Source organism: Sparus aurata, chromosome 23, assembly GCF_900880675.1.
Source record: "Sparus aurata chromosome 23, fSpaAur1.1, whole genome shotgun sequence".
Taxonomy (NCBI): Eukaryota; Metazoa; Chordata; class Actinopteri; order Spariformes; family Sparidae; genus Sparus; species Sparus aurata.
In genome coordinates this window covers 24485089-24510791 of record NC_044209.1, presented here as the reverse complement: position 1 = coordinate 24510791, position 25703 = coordinate 24485089, and the positions used below count along the sequence as shown (strand labels likewise).

Below are 25703 nucleotides of genomic sequence, written 5' to 3'. Positions count from 1 at the left end.
ACAAACGTTCTCCCCGGAAGCAATGCAGCACACTGATTAATGAAACAACAAGAGTTTTATGTTTGCAAAGTCTTCTTATGGATTCTAAATCGGGAGGATGTTTTAAAGATGCAAGACTGGATTTTGTCAAATAGGACCCAGCTCACTGTTTTAGAATGTTAAGCTATGATAAACTGAAAATGTGTATATGAGGACTGACATATGTTGTCATTGAACAGAATGTGTAAACGACCATTTTAACTACTGAATGCCAGAAATGCCCTTCAGACTCCATGTTATTTGTGCGCACACACCAGCGCAGTCAGCTTTTGTGAAACTAGAAATCCTTCGAATATGTGAAGTCACAGAGGATAAACTGTCTTTATCTGCAAAACATATAATCTTCCGTCTACACACAGTCCCATTTTTTTTGTATATTCAGCCACATTTTATCCAAGTGAAAACAAAAGTTCCCCACTTTCCAGCTTCAGCTGAGAGACAGCTGAGAAGATTTCTTGGGTTGTTATTGGGATAAACTCTTGATGGCTGTCAAAGCTCTCTAACATCGAACTTGAATGACCTTAAAGACCTCAAATCCACAAAATACATCACGTTTTACTGAACCAACAGACACCATTTTTCTTTCAAATATTTATTTGTCCAGAAATGACAAAACCACTTCTAACTTTGAAATGTGTTTTACATTTATTAAGTCTTGGAAAAAAAAAACAAATGACTTGCATGCAAATAAAAATGGTATATACACAATGCTTTTAACCAGAAAGGCACCAAAGACACATGAGCAGTTACTGCTTCCTGCTGGCTCCATGACAACTTAAAAAAAAAAAATTGTGGATCAACTTGAGAAAATGTGAAGTAAATCCAAACATTATTAGCAACATAATTAGAGACTTTAGTTCTCTCTTACAATCTTTATTTGAATGGTTAAAAAGCCAATAAGACAATAGTGGTGTTGTGATAGCTAAAATATATATTATTTATTACATAAATACAATAGTCTTAATGTAGCACGCTCTGTGTGCATTATTTACTCCCTTTTGTGGCTACAGACTGTCCACTAGTGTGCAAGGGGAAAAAGTACAACGTGAGAACATCCTGAATACAACGTACAACTTCTGTCAAACTTGAAAAGTTTATTTATAGAACATACACATTTGTAATAAATTATCTGTAGTACAATTCTCAGGTTGTAACTATTAGAAAACAACAGCTATATCCTTGTTATTGCTATAGTCTGAAAGAAATGGTGATATGGATGTGATTGTCTGAACGTTGAAGTGTTTGTACGGTTGCGTGCCTGACGAGCGAGCTGAAAGTGAAGCGATCTCCCCCCCCAAAACCTCACTACATCCCCCTGGGGACATTCAAGACATCAAGTCCAACCATGAGCAAAGTGACGGTGCCATACATCTTCACAAGTGCTAGTAAATGAGGAACTGCGACAGGTCATGTGTTGTAGGTTGAGCAGTGGAGTTTGACTGCCGTGGGTCAGTTTTCAAAAAAGGTCAACAAGAATTTACCGGTATGAACACTCAGTGTAAAGATGGCAGCAGCACTCGTCTTCCTCGTCCGTCTCTTCTTATTCTTCCTCTCACATTCAGAAGGTTAATTCCATATTAGGCAGTGGAACAAGGCAAGCACTCGTACCATGACGACCCATGCAGCACTTTTTAACCGAAACCAAAAAGTCATCGTAACATGATATCAAAAAGTTAAAATAACCTTGTGGTTCAGGTGGCGTGGGTTACTGGGATTACACTAATGTAATGTTAGCCGTGAGGAACATACTGTTAGCACCATTCCTCTGCCCATTTCGGGCACCTCTCTCAAGAAATCAAAGCAACTTGTCTGGATCCCCTTCCGGATACACCAGTTGTCCTGCCGATAGTGCTGTGGCTCCTTTTTGATTGGTCCCATTGGAAGAACTGTATACAGTTTGGTGAAGTGATCATTTCTTCTTCTCTTTTTCCTCGCATCCGTCATTCGTTTAAGGAGATGGTGACATAAGATGTAGGTATGTATCCTTCATCCCCGTTGTTCCTACGCACGCGGGTCCAGCCGTCACCTTTGTCCTCCTCCACCACGGCCAGCACCTCCCCCTCCTGCATAGCGATGGTGCCTTCACTTGCACCTGAAAGAGACACAATGTTGATGGCAGAGAGCATCACTGCGGCAGCTGCATGCAAGACTACTTTGACACTGAGTCAGAACACAAAGCTCCAATAATTAACTGACTACTTGTTTTGAGGGGATGAAAAAACTGATTCCAGCTTTTTAAATGTGAATACTTTCTGGTTTCTTTACTCATATACAGCCATATTATGTTACCTGGGGACCTCTATTAATTTGGAATAATGACAGAGCTTGTCTGTGATCTTAATCCCATGCAAATCTGCCTCGTCCGTAATTACCTCTGCCAAGGAGGTTGTGTTTACCTGTGTCTGTTTGACTGTTGTCAGCAGGATTACATAAAAAAAACCACTGAATGGATTTCCATAAAACTTGGATAAAAGAAAGTCTTGACCCAAATTACTTTCAGTGTGGATCTGAAAAGTTCTAGCCCTTCCTTTAACATTGTGAAACAGGACATTTTCAACTTTTTTGTTAATTTCTCAGGGATTAATGCATGGACGTTGATGGAGAATATAAGCATATTTCAGGTGGCTGATATCTATGTGCGAGTACACAGCGGACTGCTGGACTTTGGTGGAAGTATAGACTCCGGTGAGTGTCATAATAGTTTGTGAAAGAAAAATTCCACCGCAATTAGCCTGCAGTATTTCACCGAACACAGAGGTCGTCTGACAGCATTAGGCTGGAGTTTTGGGGTCGTTTGAACATCAATTTCGTGTTGTCAGACAACTGGACAAGCATGACATTTGATGATGGCTCGTATTACGCTCAACAGCTGTAGTGATGTTTAAAATGAGTGATGACAGAGAAAGTGTGGGGCAAAAAAAGGTTGTCATATTCAAGTCAAGCCACAAAGCATCCGTGTCCTGCCCTTTTATACATGTTTGAGAAATGTTTTCCTCCCCAAGCATCACTAAGACACTGCTGAATAGTTTCTACACAGTGATATTGTCAGACGCTACATGTAGTAAATGCTGATTAAAAGGTCTGTTACCGCCAAATGGCTCCCAATAATCTCCAGCATTCCTCGTATCTTAAAAATATTCACAGAAATAAAAAATAAAAATAAAAAATACGCTCCTCCAGCTATAGGAGCCCAAAGATTCTTGGCCTCGATAACATCATCAATATACCAGCAGTAGTATGGAAACTTCACAAGTCACATTACAGGAAGGCCGCTGATTTCCAGGGGGGATCGCTGAAGCTGAGAGAAAACTGATCTCTTTTCATCATGACATTTGATCAAGGACAACTCCTCGCACGTCCTAGCCAACAGATTGACTCGCTACGCGCCTCATTATGCACACTGTGCTCTTCAGGAACGGGGAGTAATGCAGTCGGCTGAAACAGCCTGCGACATACCAGGGAAGTTGTACATGGCTGTGCATTTCCCAATAGGAGCAGTTAGTTCCTCGTCCTCAAAGTCATCGTCAAACTCGGCGTAGATGGCCTGGGAGGGATCGGGCGTGCTTTCATCGGAGTGAGCTCCGTCGGGGCTGCGAGAGATAAAACGAAAAAGGTTTTCCTGAGCAGAGCAGGCAACGCATCAACGCGCACAAAGACATGCCGCCTGTTGCTCGGGTGTACCTGTGTACATCATGAGCTCCATTGTTGTTAAACGTGTGAGTTTTGTAGCGCAACGTGTCCCCTCGACCTCCCGCCTCAGCCAGCCAAGTCTGCATGAGAGAGTCAAAAAAGGAAAGGAGAGAAAACAGGTTAGAGTTTATGATGAGTTACTCTGTGATTCCCACCCCTACTTCATAGTATGTTTGGATTAACTTCCAAGGGGCTGGATCACCTTATAATGTTCAATGATAACCTTGTATAAACAACAGGGGGCCGGGATTACCTCATACTTGTTGAGCTCTCCTCTGAGCCGCTCTATATTCTGGGTTGTCTGGCTGATTTGGGATGCCAGACTAGCAGGGTCTCCCATTTGAGGATTTTTCTCATAAACATCTTTCATCTTCCCCAGGGCCTCACTGAGGAGAGAAGAGAGAGCGGGAGAGGAACAAGGGAGGAAAGGGGGAAGTGACTTTCAGTAGAAATTGGTTCCCTGCAGAGCTCAGGGCTGAGTAAACAATACAAGCACTTACACAGACACCACAGAGCTCCACACACTCACGTGCACCGCATGAATATCATATCAGCACACCCACCTCTGACAGAGTTAGTTATTAATAAGCAGAACGATACCCACATAGACACACACACACACACACCTCTGATCGACTTCTTTCTGCAGTTCTTTGCAAATTTCCTCTAGTTTCTGTTGTAACCTCTTCCTGCGCTGCTCTGGTGGAAGATGAGCGAAGTCCTCCGTCACTGCGGGCTGCAGGAGTTCAGAGGAAGGGCGGGTTAACACTGAACTTTGTCTCACACCGAACAGTTTCACCGCCACAGCAACCTCTGTGAGAGAAACGCCTCAGGAGGACCACCAAACCTGTGGCTGAGTTCAGCTTAACCGACACATTTTTAACTGACAAAACATTACTTTAGTATCTTCTGCTGCTACTAGTTTTCTTGTTGTTTGTATCAATGTGTGAATAGATTTCCTTCTTCTTATATCCCTTACAGTGTTGGTTTGAATAAAATGCATGCACTGATTAAGTCTATCGGCCTTATACACCATTTCATTTCAAGCCTATAGAATGTTTCTAGACTACTTTGATCATATGGATGAAGAAATCAACTGAAGGATTATAATTATCCTGCTTATTTATGCGATACACATCCTTGTTCGCGGGTAGATCGATTTAATGTTTGCTCTTTGACAAATTGGTCCCAGTTAAGCATCCGTGTTGAATTTTCCACTGAATGGATGAAAACACTGCGAGACAGACATGTGATTCAAGTCATTTGGTCCGAGTCTCAAGCAAGTACCAAGTCTATTTCTTCTACTCGTTTCTACTGTTTGACGACGTCGAGGTGTAAGAATTATTGGTGTAATCGTAGTCAGTCTTTTTGTATCTTCATAATCTCGTTAAAACTATTTTTTGACTGATATACATTTACGGTGATCATAAGTCTAATTAAACTCTGCAGTCATCTAATTGGATGGGAGTATGCAGACAGCTCCTACGTGTTTGCAATGAAGTCTGGACAAACTGAAACGTTGTAAATAGACATTTATTGGACTTGAAAGTAATGTGATGCCAGCTAATGTACAACAGTGAGCTGAACCCAAAGCCACCACCCACGGACCAACAAATAAAATGAAGCACACTCTAATCACTTTGTACTGAATACAGTTTTCATGAACTACAAGTTCAATAAATAAAATCTTGGACGGAAAAGGTGACCCGGGAAAGTGCCGAGACGATCAAAGCCATTACAAAATTGGGTTCGGGCTCGCTCAGATCCCTCTTGCGCTGCCAAGCGTTTCTCCCCTGTTCCACCACCAGGTGGCCACCTCGCCAGCACAAACTCAAGAGGACAAAGCTTTTGCCACATAATAGGATCTGTGTTCAGTTGGCTGAGCACAGACACTCCAGCAGAGTTCTGTGAAGGGAAAATTATTATTATAATGAGGTTTTTGTAATGGAGAGGTGGCCACTTTTTTTGTGTCACACAACTGAGACCCCACACCAGCTTTGTTGTCCATATTACCGTGATCCTCTCTGGAGTAAACTTCTGAGGGAAGAAGAAACAGCGTGTTTGTAGACACATCTCATCATATCCTTAAAAGTGGTTCTTGCTTTTAACACTTCAAAGATGCCCTTACATGTATAAATATCAAAAATAGCGAGAAAGCCACTGTGAGCAGTAAGATCTATGCTACATGTTTAAGTACTGAAAATGTTATTTATGTGAGGAATTCAGAACGTCTTTCTGAAGCAGGGACAGGATGATGTGCGAGCCCTGATGAGAGGAGGTCTCCTGCCACCCAAACCTTTTCCTCTGGTGACTCACCGATCTCCTGAGTGTCCGGAAGGAAGATATTCTGGGTTTGACTGTCTTATTGATCTCCTTCAAACAGTACGACAGAGGGTCCCGGCCAAACTTGGGGGAAGGGGGTCCGTTAGCGGGCGAGGGGGCAGGGGGTGTGGAGAAAGGTGGGAGCGTGGAGGGAGAGAGCTGGGGTGGGGCGAGACCAAAGTACCAGCACCCGAGCATGAGGTATGCAGGCAGAGTTTGGTGTACAGGATGGGGGGAGAGGAGGGGAAGACAAAAACAACAAGGTGAAAAGGGAAAGAAAAAGACACCATCAGCACACCACAAAGCCAGGAAGACAACACTGGAGCAAACCCAGCACACGAGCCCAGACAGCATGAAAGCACAAACACACTTTCGGCTCACATCAACACGAACATGAAAAAAAATAAAGATACAGGAATAAGACGGCGAGAAACTCCTTCCCACACCAGGGCCACATGAGCCCAACACCTGCTGACACACTCGAGCCAGGTTGAAGGGAAGTGTGAGCCTCAGTGTGGAACCGGAGCAGACCAGACAGACTAAACCAAATCTGAAGATTATTTTTATTTCTTAATACCCTGGCTCTTATTTCTATAGTTTTACCCATCATAGGTTATGAAAAGGGGGGCGGGCGATCTACTAAATAAATCATGAATAATATCATGATCTATTTAATCACAATCTTAATCGCCATCTTTAAAGCAGCTACAATGAACATGTGGACAAAGGAACCATCACCGCCTGACGTAAAGAGGTTGTTTTGGAAGCAAGTGAAAGAAAGGCTGCAGGAGAATCTAAGATTAATAACTGTAATATGGCTGTGCTGAAACAAACTCAACTATGACTCTGCTGTAACATTACCCTTCATTCACCTATGTAATATATATTACGTGCAATACTACAACTAACAGATTCAGCTGTTCTGTAGAAGTAATTTTGTGTGTCTTCACAATAACAAACAAACAGCTAAATATAAGTCGGGAGCAAGGTCAACATAAAAAAAAAAAAAAACGTATAATAATCACATTACAAGCCAGCTGTTCTGCTTTCTTCTGGCATTATAGAAGTATCCATCGCCGTACCATTAATTCATCCTCGGCGCTCCATCATAAAACTAGTTTTTCATTTTCAGAATCTGGCCCAGTGACAGCCACTATGAATAACTCAACTTGAAATAGCCAGTCTTCTCAGTGTTGGTCTCATTTGCTTATGCAGTGTTTTATAACCCCTTAAAAACTCGTTGTGGGACGCTTAAATACTACAACCTCCATCATTCACCTGAAAAGTAAGATTATGGACACCTTCCAGATTGACCTAGATCCAAAATCATCAGATCGCCCGCCCCTTCCTTTTCGTATTTTACCTCATTTAGCCTCACTGTCGAGCTACCATGACACTGCAAATGCACAAGTAAACAGCTAATGTCATCACAACCCACTTATCTCAATTACTTACTTGGAAACGGAAAAGATAAAAGTTGAACTTATTACCCAAATTGTTTGCTGTAAAACGTAACTGTGTTGAAGAGCGTCTCCTGGTGGACTAGCCACTAACATCACAGTTCAACAATATAATTGATGGCTGGGTTAAGTCATCTGGATTTCTATGTTTAAAAAAAAACACATTACATTCGTCTCATTCAACACTGACTGTGACTCATTGTGTTTGTGATGCTGTAGCGAGCTAGTTTATGATACAAAAATAGTCAGTTTTCCTTTGAAAGAACAGTTTTTAAGGTCTAAAGTGTTCTAGTTTGGTCGCATCAATCCTGCGGTGAACACGGTCAGCTCATAAATGACAAACTATGAAAAAAATGCTTTCCTTGGGGACAAATATGCCGACCCAGTGTTTAGGATTCTGCGTGAAAACTCATGTTCAAAGTTTAACCTGTACTGTCTGAGTCTGACCTACATAGATAAAATACCAATTCATGTATCAGTGCAGCCGTTATAAATAGCCTGCTTCATTACCACAGTTGCGCATATATAGCCTAGATGTGTGGAGGCTTCGTGAATGCCCTGTCTGACCTCCCTGAAAGAGGTTATCTTGACAACATGCCTGAAGTTAACTGCAGTAACTGTGGGGAGGCAGGGGTGGGATCTATTAGCTAAATTACACGGGAGGATCATGTCTTTTAGTCTTCAACGGTCTAAAAAGCCCTACAACAAGGTCCCTGGTGTGAATACTGAGAGCTGGAAGTACAGCACTGTTATTATGTGAACATCTACTGGGTAGGTGCTACTTTTCTCGAGAGTTATGGGAGTCTAAGTACAGGAGAGCAGTTCAGAATGGGAACGCTACAGGGCCAGACATAAACCAAAAGCTCAGCCAGGCCAGTATAGTCAGCCTGCTATTCATACTGCTACGGTTGTAATTGGGAGAGCATGACTGATGACACAGAGCAGTGCGCCACACACATACACAGAGCAGGAGGAGTGCACGGCAGAGCACAGCCAGTAAGACATGCAGAGAGAAGAGAGGCGCTGAACAAGCAAACACTGCGAGGAGGAGAGAAGGGACCATTTAGTGCTGAGGCAGGAGGAGGGGGAACCGTTAGCTGGTTAGTGGTCAGCTACTCATATCACCGGTTCAATTTTGGACCTCAGCAAAGAGAGTGCTCCTTTGAGAGCCGTGAGAAATCTCAAGACCAAATACAATGAAGTTAACATCCAAAGCATGAGTGTGAGGTTGGACGTGACCCAATTTTTGTGACCTGGCAAACCTGGTGTCATCCCATTTGTTGGCACAAAGATTTTATTGTGATGAGAGACATAATGCTATGTTCTGGCCGGTATAATGGAAGCAGTGTGTTTGTGGATGCCTGTAGAGGAAAATTCAATGTTGTTTGGGCCCCGTGCTGATGAAAGCACAAGCACAGCAGAATGCTGACTGCCAGTTGACCTATTGGAAACCACGCTGCTGAGAGAGGGAGGTGGTGTGGGCAGGAGGATGGGGGAGGGGAGAGAGGGGAGGGGGGGGGCAAGGTTTATTCACTCACAGCCAGGGATAGATTCATGCAAAGGACCTGTTCTAGAAGTGTTGGGGTGTGTGTGAGTTCATGTATCATTAAACAAAAGAGGTTCATGCGTTAACAGGGTGTGTGTACGTGTGTGAGTGTGTGTGTATGCAGCGACAACCACAGGTCCATCATGAGTGCTCTCTGCAGAGGGGGTTTCCTGGCTCTGACTGCTGCGGCTCAAACACTAACATTTCCGCGCAAGGAACCAAACACTGCCCACCGTGCGTATTTTCATCCCTGCTGCTGCTGCTGATCATGGAGGTGGTGCTAGTGTGTTGCTGTTTCTGTGTGAGGTCAAATTAGCCTGATGTGTTTTGCGCTTGTGTTGTGTCCTACCTTACTCCTTTTGCTGAAAAGCCAAAAGTTTTTGCTCCTGTTCTTTCCCAGCAGGTCCATGGGGCCTTTAGGCGTGCCCAGGCTGCTGTCGGACGAGGCCCTGTTGATGCCCTGGCTGTAGTCCTCAAACTCCAAATCCCCGGGTCGCTCAAAGCCTGACTTGCTCTGCTCTATCACGACCATGGAGTCCTGCAATAGATCAAATTAAAGATAAAAGCAGTCAATAGTTGTTTTCCAACAGATGTACAGTTACATCAAGTGAGCTGCGTATCAGAATCCATTTAGCATTTTGCGACCGACTCACATTCCTCTCATTAACATTAGTGCCGGCTTTAGTAATGCCTTCCAGGCACTTGCCAATGATAGGCATCACATGCTTCTCCGTGTCTGAGAACAAGATGTATCCTTGCGCCAACTTCCGTACTCGCCTCTCATCCAGATCCTGCAATTTCTAGTAAACACACAAAAGTTGCTCAAACACAAAATCAATAATGCATCTGCTAAGAGACAATAAATAATACAAAGCCCAGAATACAGTTTGTATCTCTGAATCAAGCAAGACGTTTAGTGGTTACCTTCAGGCTATTAAAGTCCCCCTCAGGTCAAAAACATGTTCTCATTCCTACAGTTCAATGTTTGGATCTTCACTGTGTAGAATGATGTACGTGCAGGAGTTTGAGACTCGAAGGTTGTTTTCACATTGATTGGTTTAAGTGTAAATGTTCAGTGTGCCCACTGATAATCTGATTTTACAGCGCTACGAGCATGATTTGTCACAAATGGTTTGGAAGCTTGTCCTGGTCAAATATTCAGCACACGTAAGTGAGACGTGGAAACCTGAAACCTCAAGTGTACACACGCTAAGAATAGAATTTACAGTGAAGTAGGAGACGTCCTGTGTCCAGCGGTTAAACTTGTTTCATGAAAAATATTCGCATATTCACATCATTTTACTATTCTAATGAGGGAGAGGGACTTTTTTCCGCAACGACCATGTCAGTCAAGCATTAGAATTGTTTTATGTATGGCTTAATGTGTGTGAAGGGGATCTTTAATGCTTTTCATCCCCAGGTTTTGACTCAATAGGAGTGTGATTTTGTTTCTGGAACAAAAAACTTGCTTTTGTATAACAGTCAATGTATGAATTCTTTTTTTTTTTAATCTAAAATAGCTACATGCAAATTTTCCGTGGTGCATGATAACAATATTACAATATTTTGTCAAACTAATGCCAGTTACCTCTGTACCAAACTATATATAAACAGCTCAAATTCACACTGATGACATGTTGCTGTAGGGACTTCACTTACATTGAAAATGAGTGGCATGTCATTAAAATAGAACTGGTTCTGCTCCTTGTTGTACTTCTGAAGCTGAGCAGCGTAGTCGTTCTTACACTCCTCCGCTACGTGCGCTCTCATATGAGCTTGCTGTTTGGCCTAAAACCACACACAGTGCAAACAGGTTAACCAAGTGCATCTGATTTTCACAACGTGTCATGGATCATGGTTAATGGTCCCTAAAAATGTTGATATTTTTTTTCCCCCCGCCCTTGTTACTTTTTCAACGTCCGCCTTCGTGGCATTGATGTCTTGATCAGTCTTCTCTGCATACTGCGCCGCACGCTCCGCTTCTCTCCATTCCCTCTCAAAGCGCTTTTTACTCTGGTGTGCAAAACAAAAAGAAAGATGAAGAGAACAAGATTGTTTTTCTCGGTTCAGCTCAGCGAGGCCATTGCCCGAATGAAATATGGGGAGGTTCTCCTATTTTGAGCAAAGCATTTTTCAATGTCTTTCTGAAAGAGATGGCTACAAGAGGCTGGAGGCATGGGGACCAGATCATCTCCAATCATGACTAAAAAAGGTCTTGGATTGATGGTGGGAGTCTAAAATGGTGATGTGTTTTTAGACAATATATACACACCTGACCAGCCACACTCAATGTGCAGCCATTTCCTTACAGGGAATCTATCCTCCTTCTCTCATAACGAACCCAACACAAGTCGATCTCATCCACATCCAACAGCTTTGCTTATAACAATACATAATGTAATCACCTCCTTGAAACTTACACTGTCGAGCTGCTTGTAGGTGCTCTCCAAACTCTGCTGGGCCTTCTTGGCCTCCATCAGATACTGCAGACATTCGTAAAAATAGACGGAGTGAGAGGAGGGTAGGCGGGTCAGATGACACACAGAGAGACAGCCATGTGCAGGGGCAGACACAGAATAAACAATGACCTCCAAAAGCCACAAAACATAACAGACAAGAAAACAAATACCAGTGTGTCTTGTATGAGACATCACGTCTGCAGTGAGAGCCTGTACACGGCTGCAGTGTTCTGCAATCCAGTGGGACACAGCCAATGCATTCCTCATTGGGAAATAGCACACCACCGCTCAGACCGTGCCTCCCCCTGGGGACACTCAGTAAGGCTTCCTTCCTGCCACAACAGTGAGATCTCCACTCCTCCTTTAAATCTCCCTCTGTTCTCCTCCCACCTTGCAGGCAAATACGAGTATGTACATGTACATGAGTTCCAACAGCAAGTTGATTATCGGACTTTGATAGCTGACCAATCTGTTAAGTCAATTTTCAAGCAAAACGCAAGAAATCAGATGGATCCAGGTTCTAAAACGGAGAGAATGAAGCTTTTTCTTGGTCTAACATGATAATGCACAGAAGATTGTTGGATTTTGAACTGCTAATGGGGGAGAAAAAAAAAACATTTATGTACACAAAAGTTCTCTCTTTTCTTTGCCTTTATTTCTTGTGCTTAGCTGTTCAAACCAGAGTCAAATTCATTGAGTGTCTCCACATACATTAAGATGATTCTTATTCTGATTTGATGAAGTCACTTTAGGCTAAAGGATATCATTCTTCACTGTTTTCCAATTTTCTAAGTTTTAGGGAGTTTGCAGTGGGATCAAATAAACAGTTTAACTACTTACACTGTATCAAATTAGAGCAGACATTGCCCGAAACCCCATTACAACATAGTTAACAAGCTACAGATGAAGGTGTATCAAAGGGCAGACAAGTAGGCTGTGGGAAAATTTTAACAAGTTGCCTTTTAAGGAGCCTGAACACTGTGTTTAAAGCAAAAGGACCAGTGGAGACACGCCAAATTCAATTTATTTTTGCACCAAATATGGACTATAACCAGCATGAACTGTTGATCCGTTCCATGTCGAGCTCACCGTCTTTCGTTCCTGCTTGAGTTCTTGCAGGTACTTGGTGAGATCGATGCAAATGCTCATCATCATGTTCTCTGCAATTAGCTCCCTCTGCCCCGCGTAGTCGTTCATCTCATTTAGGAGGTCCAAAAAAGACTGGTAGCTGGAAAACCTACCATTTAAGAGGTGGAGAAAGGAAAGGGTGGAGAGATGAGAGCACAGTGATGGGACCCACTGATAAGATGATACATACACAGGCTCAAAGAGCAGGCAGCAGTGGGCCAAGTCATAATGAGAGGCTCATGACTTCCTTATTCCTGCTTCCTTCTTGGGGCATTTACATTGTTCCAACTGTGGCCTCAACACGACTGACACTAATGACAAACAATTCCTGTTAGATTGAAACAGGATATTATCCAAAGGTCAGTTTTATTTGTGACCCAGTAAGCACAATGTTAGCTGCATTGCAGTTAAAATGTCTTTCTTCAAAAATGTGTAATTTAAAAGATATTTAAGGGGCTGCATAACCTCTAACTGCTGTAGCTCCATTAGTTGCGCAGCTAACTGGCCCCAATCACTAACAGGAGTCTGCCTAGACCACAACCTCGGATCACAGAGGGTAAGTCGCCACAGCCGATGGGGCTCAGTGTAACTGCTGCCTCCCAGTAAACACAGCTAGCTGTTTACGTTGAGTTGAAGTGAAGTGGGTTTTTATGTGAGTTAATGAGGCAATTAAGCTTGTCTTAGTTCAGTAAAAAAAAAAAAAAAAAAAAGAATTCAGAAGGTGTATGGTTGCGTTTTATGTTTAATAGGAAAGCAGATGTAACTTTTTCTTTCTTTTTTTTTCTACTTACCAGAGTAAGTAGCAAACTTGCTGCTTGCACCAGGGGACTACTGCAGGTTCAAGAGCTACGTGGTTAGCATTCTAACTTCAGCAGACAACGATGCATACATACATAGACGTCTTTGATCACTGTTTCTCCACATGTTGTTGCTATTAGTTCATTTATTGCATGTTTTTAACGCGAGATTCTGCCTACGTTTTACATATCGCCCCTTTGAAGAAAAAGTAATTACTGAACCCCAAAAAATCAATAACCTACAAGTGCTCTTTGAAGAAAGGCTTTGCAACAAAACCCACACTAGCTCACCTGCACTCTGGTTCATCTTTGCTGCTTCTTTTTAGGTTATATTTCTTGGAAAGGTTCCTGTGGACAGGGAGAGTGCATCAAACAAACAGAGTCAAACAGACAAATAGAGAAAAAACAAATGGGGTCAGAGAAAGCTTGCTAAATTAAAAACTATTCTTATGCGACCACTAACTGTTTTATTCAACTGGATTAAAAAGACACTATGAACTTATGTAAATGGCCATTCTTCCCCCTTTTACCCTCCTTCTGACCACATCCTGTCTATCATGTGCCAGTCTGCTCCCACTTCCTCTCCTCTGTAGCAAAGCTCAGCACTACACCAGATGTGGGGCCTGCAGAGTGGGACACAACTGGGAGAGGGAGCACCGTGGATGAGGAGAGAAAGAGGGAGCGAGCGAGCACACTGCAGCTGGAGAATGAGGCCAGTGTCTCAGAAACAAGTTAGATTCTGTCCCAAAGTAGTCATAAGACCCCACAAGCACTCTTTCAACATGCAAACACACTCACACACACAAGCTGACACAAGCTGCTTTGGGCATTTCAGGCGGACAATGGCAAAAAAAAAAAAAAAAAAAGCGAGGCCTACCTCAGTTGTTTGGCATAGTTTTGCTCAATCTCCGTCCTCTCCTTCACAAATTTCACGTACTTCTCCACCAGCTCCAGGCCAGACTGTGTATGCTTCTCAATCGTGTCATACTGGTCCTGGAGAAAGCAGCGCGAGAGACAAATAAGGAAAAGATATCAAGCCAAGACTCCGCAGGAAATGGAACACGTGTTAACTCCTGGGTAATAACTGGGATTCTCCTCTGGTTGAGTCGGAGGTCATCTGAATTAATCTCGAGCCGAGGGTAATAAACCAAGCACATCCACGTTCGTTCCTGCACGCTAGATTCCACGCATGCTCTCCACATGTGCGCAAAATCCTGGCAGTGGTCTCTAAACTTCCGGCTCGCTTTAAATCACAGGGCGCCCGTGTTGTTTAAAGGGCAGAGGGTCATAACGGGGGTCGCGGGCAGGAAAAAGGTGGTGCTCTTCTGATGCATATCCTGTGTGGAGTGAAATGTTTCAGAATAGTAATCTGGAGAGCAATGAATCTTATTAAATGAGCTTCACGGAGTCCTTATTAACGTAGCCCTTTGACCCATTTCATTTCTGCTTTCAAAGTTGAAAAGTCCCGGCTCAGCACAGCTACATCTGCTGACTTTTCCATCTGATATTCTACAGTACGAGGGAGGTCTATCATGTTCCTCCTTTTGTTCCTCATTTGGCAGAGGACTTCATGACACCTTCAAGCTCAGACAAGTCGGTTAAAAGGGAGACGCTATCCAAGCCAATCTTCTCCTCTCTCACTCCACAATCAAACAGTTCCCCCAAGCTTTCTTTGCCGCTGACTTTAGTATTGAGGAGGGGGGCGCGTTGAAAGAGGATTCCTGACGAGTCGGGGCCAAGTCCTTCTGTACCCTCCCGGCCCCTCAGGTAAAACAAAAGCGACAGACCCCCCCCCACCCAAATGAATGAGCCCACGCTAAGCCTAATCACAGAACACGGTTAAAGACGATGGCGTGCTATCCATCACCACAACAACATCTAGCCAATAGGCCGCGTTAGGGGTTTAATTAAGCATCATTAATTACAGAGCAGAAGTAATGGTGGTCAATACAGACAAATTGCAGCTACAGATTTTCCAATTTCCTGAGTTGCTTGTGTTAACAACAGATTTTCTTCTTAGTCGTGGGAAATAATTGGCCTGTGTTTGACCTACGAGTGGCATTCACAGAGAGGGATAGTAGTAACACCACCAAGTGGCTTGAACGTAGCCTCCTCAAAGTGTGAACAAAGTGTGAAAAGCGACGGTTTATCCATTTATGAATCATTCACAGATGAGCGGTAGTCGTCTGCATCCAGTAAAACATCACCACATCAACAGAGGGCTATGCCTGAAATGATCTACAATGTACTGGCCAAGCCTGAACAACTGCTTATTTTTCATTATAAACTGTCAGTTGCATGACTGAGATGAGTTTATGCATCATATTATGAAAAGGCTTTGATAGCAGAGAGGGAAAGTTTTATACCACACACACACACACACACACACACATCTATTGATACAGGTGTTTTGCATAGATGAGTATTATTTGCATACTCACTGTCTGGACACCGGTGATCATTCTGAGGCAGTGTGGGGAAATAAAGGTCAACAACGACTGTGGAGATTAATGGCGGGATCAAAAAATTGTTGGGCAAGCTGTTGTGGGTGTAGCATCCTTTTTGGTCGAACACTGGGGACGTCCCCAAACTTGTATTATGACTACCAGGCTAAGTGATGGCACGGAAACAATCAACCAATACTGACACTTACATATACGAGACACCCACACAATGCATAACTAATGATGTCATCTAAACTTAGTCGGGTAAGATATGTGAGACCAGTGAACACACTTGCATCGGTATAAAAAATGTACTGCATCACAGCTGTCCTTCATGTCAAAGTCAAACCTTCGGAGTTGTAATAAGCAACTGTCAGTCAATGTCTTGACACCTTTTCTCCAGAATAACAGTCATGTCTACAAAAGCGTGATTTAACTCTAAAGTCTTTATATCTATACCATGTCCAAGCATGTATGCAGTCAGTCGTTGTGCCCCAGCGAGGTGCCTAAACTACTGTTTCCAACCCGTTGTTGAGTCTACAGCTTCCCAGCAGGGAAAGGAGAGGACATTTACTGAACTGTTTTCCCGCTGCTTCCTGCTCCAATCGCATAATAACACTTTTAAAAACATTTCACAGGATTACGAATGACTGAATTAGCCAAGTGAATGGAGCCTGACTGGTTTCCCCTCAATTAAATATTTTGCTCTGTTTGCGGTTTTATGACAAGTTGTGAAACCGTTTGGGAGAATACTGACTTCACAAGAATGTTATCGGAACATACACACGTTGCATCTGTCACTTATCAAATGCATCACTCCTACAGTAGTCTCTGGAAAAAGGGAACACTCACTTCAAAACGAGTTTGTTTAATTGACGTGAGAAACCGACCTGAGCCGCAACGAACAACGCAGCTGAAGAGACATAAAAGCTAGTTGGTTAAAGTTTATAGATGGCCACAATTAAATTACATATTGACATTGTTGTTTTATTGAACACCAGCATCCATTGCTAATTCTGGTTACCTGTCATGTCTAAAAAGGTATTTACAGATTTGCAATGCCACTGTGTTCACCGAATAATAAACAGAATCTTTCCTCACAATGAATATTATTTCAAATGTTTCGTCAGTCGTTTTGAGAGTTCAATAAGTGACACGTAAGAACAGTTTCCCAATGGCTCTAAAACACAACATTTAATATTTTGGACAACAGATTCAACTGTCCTTGAATTCCTCTGTTTTCTGAGCGTTTTCTTACTTTTACACCTTGCGGAGTAGTCCAACTTGACAGCTCTCACATGTCAGGGACAACAGTCGTTCAGGAACATCCCGAACATAGCTGTATGTTGACGTTTTTCCGAACATGATCATCGGGTTCAGTGAGTGTAGCACTGACGAAAATGAGCCTTGAGTGAACTCCAAACTGTGTGTTGTTTAAAAAAAAAAACTGGCAGGAAAATAGTATCTGATCATCTCTGTTAATTAATTGCGACTGCTTGATTCGAAACAAAAGTGCCGCGATCAGAAAAAAAAAAAAGCTAAACTCATTAAAACCGTCTCAAAATCCATCAAACTGGCTTGCAAAGCCATAATCACTGTCTCGTCAAACACCAGTGACTGTCAGGCTTCTGCATTTTATAACCATCCGCAGCCACAGTCAGAATTATCTTTATAGGCCCCTGTAGACTGGGTTTGTTCTGAACTGATTTTCATAAATCATGAAGTGTTTGGATATGAAACAGCTCCTGACAACCTTTAAATGGCCGCGCTTGTAATTGATGGGCGGATGTTTCTGGATCGAATCCAGACCATTTCATTATTACGTCTTCAGCCCTCCGTCTGTGCCCTCTGATATACTTTTGATATTTTGAGCCGCTCTCATGTATTGTAACACATTCCTGAGGAACATTCAGTGGCATCTCTCTCCTCCTCCCCTCATTTCGCTATTTTCATTGGTAAAGTAGATATTGTAGATCTGCCTTGGTAATTATAGAACTTCCAAACACGGACAGCCATAACCCATTTTTATGGCACAGATTTTAGGCTAGGAGGTGCAATAAAACACTGACAGGCTGTGTCATGTTTCAAAACTGAAGTCTAAAAAAGGCCTTATCCAACCCCAGCGAGCATCCCGTGTGTGTTCTTTTACACTCCATCTTCCGATTCTTCCAGTAACACCACAGAGAAAACTGGCAATAAGTGGTTGCCACATAATTTCTAAAAGGAGTCACGCTAAGAGTCACCAACCTACAGGGCTTGGGTGGATGTTTCAGCCTTGAGTCACCCTGTCTTGTAGAAAATTAGGGCCCTGGAGCAGCCAGACCTGCCACACTGTAGTTCTAAGGGGGTTGGCCTGGTAGCACTCACTATCACTGCTAATGCCTAGACACACTGATCTTGCACACTGCAAACTTGTGCCTTAAAATAGCCACTGGATTAACGACAATCAGGGGACAGATGCCATAGAGGCTGACTTGGCCCGCGGGATGACTCTCCAACCAAACATTAACACAACCAATTATGCCTGCAGGGCCTCCTTTAGTCAGACAGGTGAGGCCGAATAAACACTGCTCAAAAACCTCCTTTAACTTGGGATTAAATGTTCGGTATTTCACGTCGACTGAGGGAAGAATACTGGCTTTGTGCGGAGAGTTTCCTCCACAACCAGTGAATCAACTTCAGGAAAAGACTCCTCTGCAGAGATAGCGCCTCTGATTAATACTGGGGTGCGGATGTTTCTCTCTGACTCAATCAAAGTAGGGCAAAACTAATTAGGCTGTTGCACCAGCATGTAGGATGGAAAAGGGACAGGGGAAGAGGCCTAGGGGGAGACTCTGTAATGAGGTCACAACCTCCCTATCCTCATCTTTTGCGGTGCTCCATTTTATATAATTCAGGTTTCCCCGAGAATGTGCGCGAGTGGGTGTTTGCAAATGTGTGGCTTTGCCGCTCAAACTGTGGCAGTCACCAAGGTAACGTGTTGTTTGTTGCATGGTGGGGGGTTTTTTCAGTAGGGTTTGTTTAGAGTCTGGATCGCGTCAACACTGTTAACCTCCAGGAAGCAGCTCACAGCTAAAAGACTGCAGCACCTTTATTTGTTGTGAGATAGAAAACAGCTCATTGTAAAGACTACATCGGTCAACTGAGGCTAATAAAAAAGTAAATGACGTCCTGAGAGAGCCGCAATGATTAATCGATTAGTCGTCAATGTTTAAATCAGTTAACCGTTTTGATAGTCGATTGATCAGTTTGAGTCTTTTTTAAGAAATAAAAGTCAAAATTCTCTGATTCTAAGCCTCTTAAGTGTGAATAATTTCTGCTTTCTGTTCTGCTCAACGACGCCAAACTGAACAACAAGTAACTCTGAAACAAAAGTGATCGAACGTCTTCAACTTTTTCTGACATTTAACAGACCGAACAACTAATCGATTAATCCAGAAAATGATCGACTGCGGATCTACATTTTATCCAAGCAATCGATCCAACAGTTAACCCAGCCAAATGTGATAGGAAAATCAAGACCTCCTGAAATCAGTGCACTGTTTGCTCATCGGTGATGAAGCTTGTTGTCAAGGTGGATGACAGCAATTTACTTCATCTCTATGGAAGCAAGGAGTGCCAGACTGTAAACAGTGAAACATCCCACTGGGCACAACCCACCTCAGCACACTTACAACACCTCTGTCTGTGCAGAAAAAAAATAAACATTTACTGTCAGATATCAGCTGTTATTGTTGTTGGATCTGTTATTTGACTGACAGATTATAAGAGTGTGTGATTTCTGTCTGAAATCAGGGGAGCTATGATGTTATTTTACAGCCTCGTGTGTTGCAGACTTCACTACACAACGTTGCATGTACGATCACAGCAAAAGCCAAACATCAAATCGTCGAAAACTAACTGTATATGTGCTTCATTTAACACAAGAGCAACGTGTTGGCAGTGGGCTCCAGCTAACCCACTTTTTGTCCCGTCTTACTAACGCAAAAGGGCACCGTCCGAAAATGGAAACATGTTCGTGAATGCACCACACAAGCCTGCAGCTACAGCGGCAACGCTTCGCCGCCGCTTCTTCATCTTCAGACATGTAATCAGCGTTTCCCGACTTGTCTCAGCGAACGCTGTCTAAGAAATCGACCTTACAGACATCCTAATTATTTTTTTTAAAGCTATCGCTTCTGTGGAGGACTCACCCAAAGCTCTGTGCCCCAGTCCATGTTCAGCTTGTTGGCCAAGCTGTGCGACTATCCCGAATACAAAGAACTTCTCCAAAGTTATCCCACAGCTCCGAGGGAGGACGGCCCCTGCAAGTAGCTCTCTAATCCCGAGGTGATAAATCAGTCGTAACCACGATGCACTCCGGGGTTTGGTTCCTTTAACAAATAATGCAAACTAGGATCATAATTAGCTAATTAACTCGGGCTGGCAGTCGCAAGTTTGCCCAAATATTTTTCATAGCGAAGGAAAGAGGGATAAACTAGCTTTCATATCCGCGTCACTCCCAAATCCTAAATCTTAAAGGGGCCGCGCACTGAACCACAGAGCGCTGACCACAGGACCGAGCTGCATCCTCACAGCCAGGCCTCTCATGAGAGTCCGTGCTCGAGCAAGGCTTTTAATGCACCTCACCATCAATCATCGCACTTTACAAACTGATGCTGTGACACACTGACTGACTGATGCAGGCAGACAAACACAATGATAACAAACAGGTCGTTTTAACTGTGTATTTAATCCTGGATTATTAATTTGAAATTGTACAATTATTAATAAGTGCTGTACTGTGGTTTGTTTGTTTTTTTTTTTCAGTATAAAATAAATCTGTACAATAATGTCATATAACACATTGACCATTTAACGTGACCAACATTTGAGTTTTGTTATCTTTGCCTCATTTCAAGAGGATTACAATGCAAAATTAGGCTCTGAAAAATAATCAAGAGTGTACTGTGCGAGTAAAAAAAAATGTGAAACCTTGAAAAAAATAATCATACAATGAGTGATGAACGTGACTTATTAAAACAAGCCATTATGCAACTTAAAAACTCTACTTTTTTATCTTTAAACATAAAAGATAGGTGACAAAATAAAACATACATGTGTCATCAGACAAGTGTTCCTAATTACCCCCCCCCCCCCCCCCCCCCTTCAGAACAATCTTTAAAAAGTTTTAAAAAATGCAGCATTTTTTAGGCCATACCAGGTTACATACAATTTTTACAGGCCATTCTTGCTATGCAACAAAAATGTCAGATTTGATCATGTTTTCAGTCCTCGGGCTGATTGAATATATTCAGCATTAAAACAACTGTCCTACGTTTTCACCCCATTAGACGTAGGACTCAAAGGAATATCTGATCCATCGGTGGCTTTGCCGGGAACAAAATGATATTCTCCTTGTTTGTTCCGGCGGCGGCGAACATAAATAATGATGAGGATGATGAGGATGAGGAGCAGGATAACTATCGGCAGCCAAATGTACAGTGGGTTCATCTGGAATTTATCTGTGAGGAAAAACAAGATAAAACAACCGAAAATCAAAGTGTGCCTCTCACTCACTGATGCCATAAATGTTTATTTTTTCTGCAACCTATCTGTAGAAACACCAACACCAACTAATACCTTTCACTGCCACTCTGACTGCTCTTGTCACGGCCCCAACTTTATTCGTGGCAGTACAGTTGTAAACACCAGCGTTGGTAGACGTGGCTCTTGTGATGCTGATATTACTCTGGCGCCGCACAGTGGTCTCGATCAGGATCACATTCGACATTGGCTTGTATTTCCACTGGATCTTAGGGGGAGGGTTTCCATCAGCGCTGCAAGTTAAGGTCACATTCTCACCCGAGATCACGTCCTTTGTGTAATTTCCCTCCTTGAACTCAGGGGCGTCTGAGAAAAAAAGTATGAGATCTGAGATGAGGAAACTGCCAACCTGTATTCACCATCAGCAACAGATAATGACAACAAAGAAATGTAATTCTAAACAATAAAACTTACACAAAATATTAAGATGTAGTGCGTGTGTGGCTGTTCCATGTTTGTTAGTTGCTCTAAGTGAGTAATTTCCACTATCATGCTTCGTCCAGCGCTGTGGGGTTGGTATTTCTCCTCCATCTTTAAACCAGGTGATTTTAGGTCGAGGCAGTCCCTCTGGTTCACACAGAGTTTTGGAGGAACCACCCTTTCGAACCTCATAGTGGACATCGCAGGCAAATGAAGGGCTGTCTGTGAACATTGTATCAAAAGTACTTCTCAGAAGAAATAATCGTAAAAAGATATAGACCTACAAACGTATCAACACTTTGAGCAGTGCATGTGGAAATCATGGAAAAAGTTTATATGACAGTGAAATATAACTCATAAAAGTCTGCACTCACATTCGATTGTGATGTCAGTAGAACTGTTTTTTCTCCCAATTCCATTTTCAAATACAGCTGTGTACTCTCCTGAGTGACTCCGGTTGAGCAGCATATGTTCATCGATCTCTTGGTTCTGATAGTACCACTGAATCGTGGGTGAAGGGTTCCCATCAGCACGACAGGACAACATGTTCAGACTGAACTTACCCTCCACACCAGAGAAAGGGCCTGAACAATTTTTGATCAGTGGCTCATCTACAATTAAACATCAGCATACGTTAATCAAAAGTGTTTAACAGGTAAAATAATACAAAAATAACTGTAATAACTGTTGAGAAATAGCCAAGCGTCTCACTAATGGTCTCATTAGCTTATGTAGTTCATGTAAAAGCAGAATGATTAAACTGAGACTGTTTCATAAGCAGCTAAAAGTTCCTTGTAGTACATTAAATGTGGTGGGATATTCTCTACAGATCTTGTTTTAAGATCTGAGAAAGTAAAACTAAACATAACTGTCAGATTCACTTTCAACAAAGCAACATACAAAAATATTTTTGTAATTCTTAATAATAAAACTTACACAAAACATCAAGATATAGTGTGTATGTGGCTGCTCCATGTTTGTTAGTTGCTCTAAGTGAGTAATTTCCACTATCATGCTTCGTCCAGCGCTGTGGGGTTGCTATTTCTTTTCCATCTTTCAGCCAGGTGATGTGAGGTTGAGGCAGTCCCTCTGGTTCACATATAGTTTGGGAAAAATCACCCACTTTAACCTCATAGTGGTCATTGCAGGCAAATGAAGGTCTGTCTGTGAACATTGTATCAAAAGTACTTTTCAGAAAAAATAATAGAAAAAGGTATAGTCCTACAAACGTATCAACACTTTGTGCAGTGCATGTGGAAATCATGGAACATGTTTATATCATAATGTATTAGTAATAGCTCAAGCAAGTCTGCACTCACATTCGATTATGATGTTGATAGAACTGTGGTTTCTCCCAATTCCATTTTCAAATACAGCTGTGTACTCTCCTGAGTCATTCCGGTTGAGCAGCATATCTGCATCGATCTCTTTGTTCTGATAGTACCACTGAAACGTGGCTGGAGGGTTCGCATCAGCTCCACAGGGCAACATGTTCAGACTGAACTTATCTTCCACACCAGAGAAAGGGCCTGAACAGTTTTTGATCAGTGGCTCATCTACAATTAAACATCAACATACATTAATCAGAAGTGTTTCATAAGTAAAATAATACAATCATAATTAGATAAATGATAAACTCACAGTGCACAACAGCAGGATGAGACAGTGAAGTTGTATTCAGATTGAGCTCTGGTCCAAGGTGCTGCACAGCTTCACAATGGAAACGTGCTCCGTTGTGATGTCTGTCAGCAGTGACTCTCAAGGAAGAGGACACATTGTCTGGGGTCACAGTGTTTCTATTAAACGTTTCAGTGGAAAGTTTTTCATTGTCTCGGTACCAAATCACTGTGAGGTTCTGTACGGGGGCCACATTGAAGATAGTGCAATTCAACATGTACTCTCTTCCATTCACCATCGGACCATGCACGGCAGAGACTGCGACTTTCTCTGGAGTCTCTGTGAATAAAGCAAAGGACAATAATTATAAGACACTCCAAATGTAACCATATCCCTGCAACTGTAACCGCAGTTGTACAAGTAATATACATACACAAGTGTAGCATTAAAGGGGCTCTGTGGAACTGCTGTGTTGTGCTGTGTTGTTAGTTTATGTTGGAGGACTTCATTACAAGATTAACACGAGCTACTGCTTCTCTGTTAGCAGCTGCATCATACAACTTAAACAAATCATCCACGGGCTCGTACAGGCGACCGAGAGAGTCTCATTTTACGCTACAATCCCCTCACATATGGCCCACAACAAGTGATTTACACTTTCATATCTTTCACAATACTTTGCTTGTAATATGGCACTGATACAGAACTATAACATGTTTCTGTTATCAGTAAATGTTACTTTACATCATCACATCAAACATTTTATAGGATAATCTCCTCAACATGAAGATAGAAGATAGTACTCACTATAAACAGTGATGTCTGGTGTCACAGAGCACTGCTTGCCGTTCTTCCGAGTCACGTAGCACTGAGGTTTAATGTTCCACTCTTCCACTTTCTCAACTGTCCAGGTGAGAGAAGACTTCTGTTCAAACCCTGTGCCTCCGAACGCAGCCTCCCAGCCCATTCCCAAGAAGTCTGTGGTTGATGCTACGCTGCAGTTCACTGACACTGGATCTCCAAATCTCACCACGACTTCAGCAGGCGTCAGTATCAGGGGGCAATCTGTCAAGTGATAAAACAAGCATATTAGATCAGAGCTTCATTTTGGTGAAGCAAAGTTGAAGCAAAGATATCTTTGTTTCAGTGCTGCACCACCAGACGACAGAGCAGCTTCTTCACTAAGGCTGTGAGACGCTCAATTCATCCTGGGCATTTCGCCATTATAAATAGGTTTCATTTATGACTTATCTGACATGCTCAAGTCTCAATCTGACTTCATTTCAGGCATACAGAAAAATCTGTAATAACTGTTGAGAAATAGCCAAGCGTCTCGCTAATGGTCTCATTAGCTTATGTAGTTCATGTAAAAGCAGAATGATTAAACTGAGACTGTTTCATAAGCAGCTAAAAGTTCCTTGTAGTACGTTAAATGTGGTGGGATATTCTCTACAGATCTTGTCTTAGGATCTGAGAAAGTAAAACTAAACATAACTGTCAGATTCACTTTCAACAAAGCAACATACAAAAATATTTTTGTAATTTTGAACAATTAAACTTACATAGAACATCAACATATAGTGCATGTGTGGCTGTTCCATGTGTGTTATTCGCTCTAAGTGAGTAATTTCCACTATCATGCCTCGTCCAGCGCTGTGGGGTTGGTATTTCTTTTCCATCTGTCAGCCAGGTGATGTCAGGTTGAGGAAGTCCCTCTGGTTCACACGGAATTTGGAAAAAATCACCCTCTTTAACCTCATAGTGGCCATTGCAGGCAAATGAAGGTCTGTCTGTGAACATTGTATCAAAAGTACTTGTCAGAAAAAAAAAATAGAAAAACATATAGACCTACAAACGTATCAACACTTTGTGCAGTGCAGGTGGAAATCATGGAAAATGTTTATATGATAGTGAAATATAACTAAAACAAGTCTGCACTCACATTCGATTGTGATATTGATAGAACTGTGATCTTTCCCAAATCCATTTTTAAATACAACTTTGTACTCTCCTGAGTCACTCCGGTTGAGCAGCTCATCTGCCTCGATCTCTTCGATCTGATAGTACCACTGAAACGTGGCTGGAGGGTTCGCATCAGCTCGACAGGGCAACATGTTCAGACTGAACTTACCCTCCACACCAATGAAAGGGCCTGAACAGTTTATGATCAGTGGCACATCTGCAATAAAACATCA

At 42.4% G+C, this 25703-nt stretch overlaps 2 protein-coding genes across 5 annotated transcripts in view; both read right to left on the bottom strand.

The window, feature by feature from the left end:
• Positions 1-661: 661 nt before the first annotated feature.
• Positions 662-20406, bottom strand: trip10a (thyroid hormone receptor interactor 10a). 4 transcript variants are annotated; one of them, XM_030408522.1, is made up of 16 exons: positions 20079-20406; positions 14319-14434; positions 13733-13789; positions 12606-12753; positions 11478-11540; positions 10966-11070; positions 10717-10845; positions 9711-9857; positions 9407-9595; positions 6046-6210; positions 5743-5766; positions 4356-4465; positions 3983-4115; positions 3721-3809; positions 3496-3629; positions 662-2131 (listed from the first exon to the last, which is right to left on the bottom strand). In XM_030408522.1, exons 1-16 carry the CDS (start codon positions 20100-20102, stop codon positions 1980-1982), a joined length of 1785 nt encoding a protein of 594 aa, XP_030264382.1. In that variant the 5' UTR covers positions 20103-20406; the 3' UTR covers positions 662-1979. The 4 variants fall into 4 exon arrangements, with proteins under 4 accessions (XP_030264382.1, XP_030264383.1, XP_030264384.1 ...); XM_030408523.1 differs by lacking the exon at positions 5743-5766 and having other exon boundaries at positions 20079-20404; XM_030408524.1 differs by lacking the exon at positions 6046-6210 and having other exon boundaries at positions 20079-20403.
• Positions 20407-20598: 192 nt separating this feature from the next.
• LOC115576052 (hemicentin-1) overlaps positions 20599-25703 on the bottom strand; it is a 40679-nt gene continuing 35574 nt past the window's right edge. The window contains exons 12-21 of the mRNA XM_030408542.1: positions 25451-25687; positions 25071-25298; positions 24316-24573; positions 23533-23847; positions 23211-23447; positions 22828-23055; positions 22266-22502; positions 21886-22113; positions 21508-21777; positions 20599-21389 (exon numbers count right to left, since the gene is read on the bottom strand). Coding sequence (XP_030264402.1) covers positions 21199-21389; positions 21508-21777; positions 21886-22113; positions 22266-22502; positions 22828-23055; positions 23211-23447; positions 23533-23847; positions 24316-24573; positions 25071-25298; positions 25451-25687 — 2429 coding nt within the window. The 3' untranslated portion in view covers positions 20599-21198. The remainder of the gene's footprint in view (positions 21390-21507; positions 21778-21885; positions 22114-22265; positions 22503-22827; positions 23056-23210; positions 23448-23532; positions 23848-24315; positions 24574-25070; positions 25299-25450; positions 25688-25703) is intronic.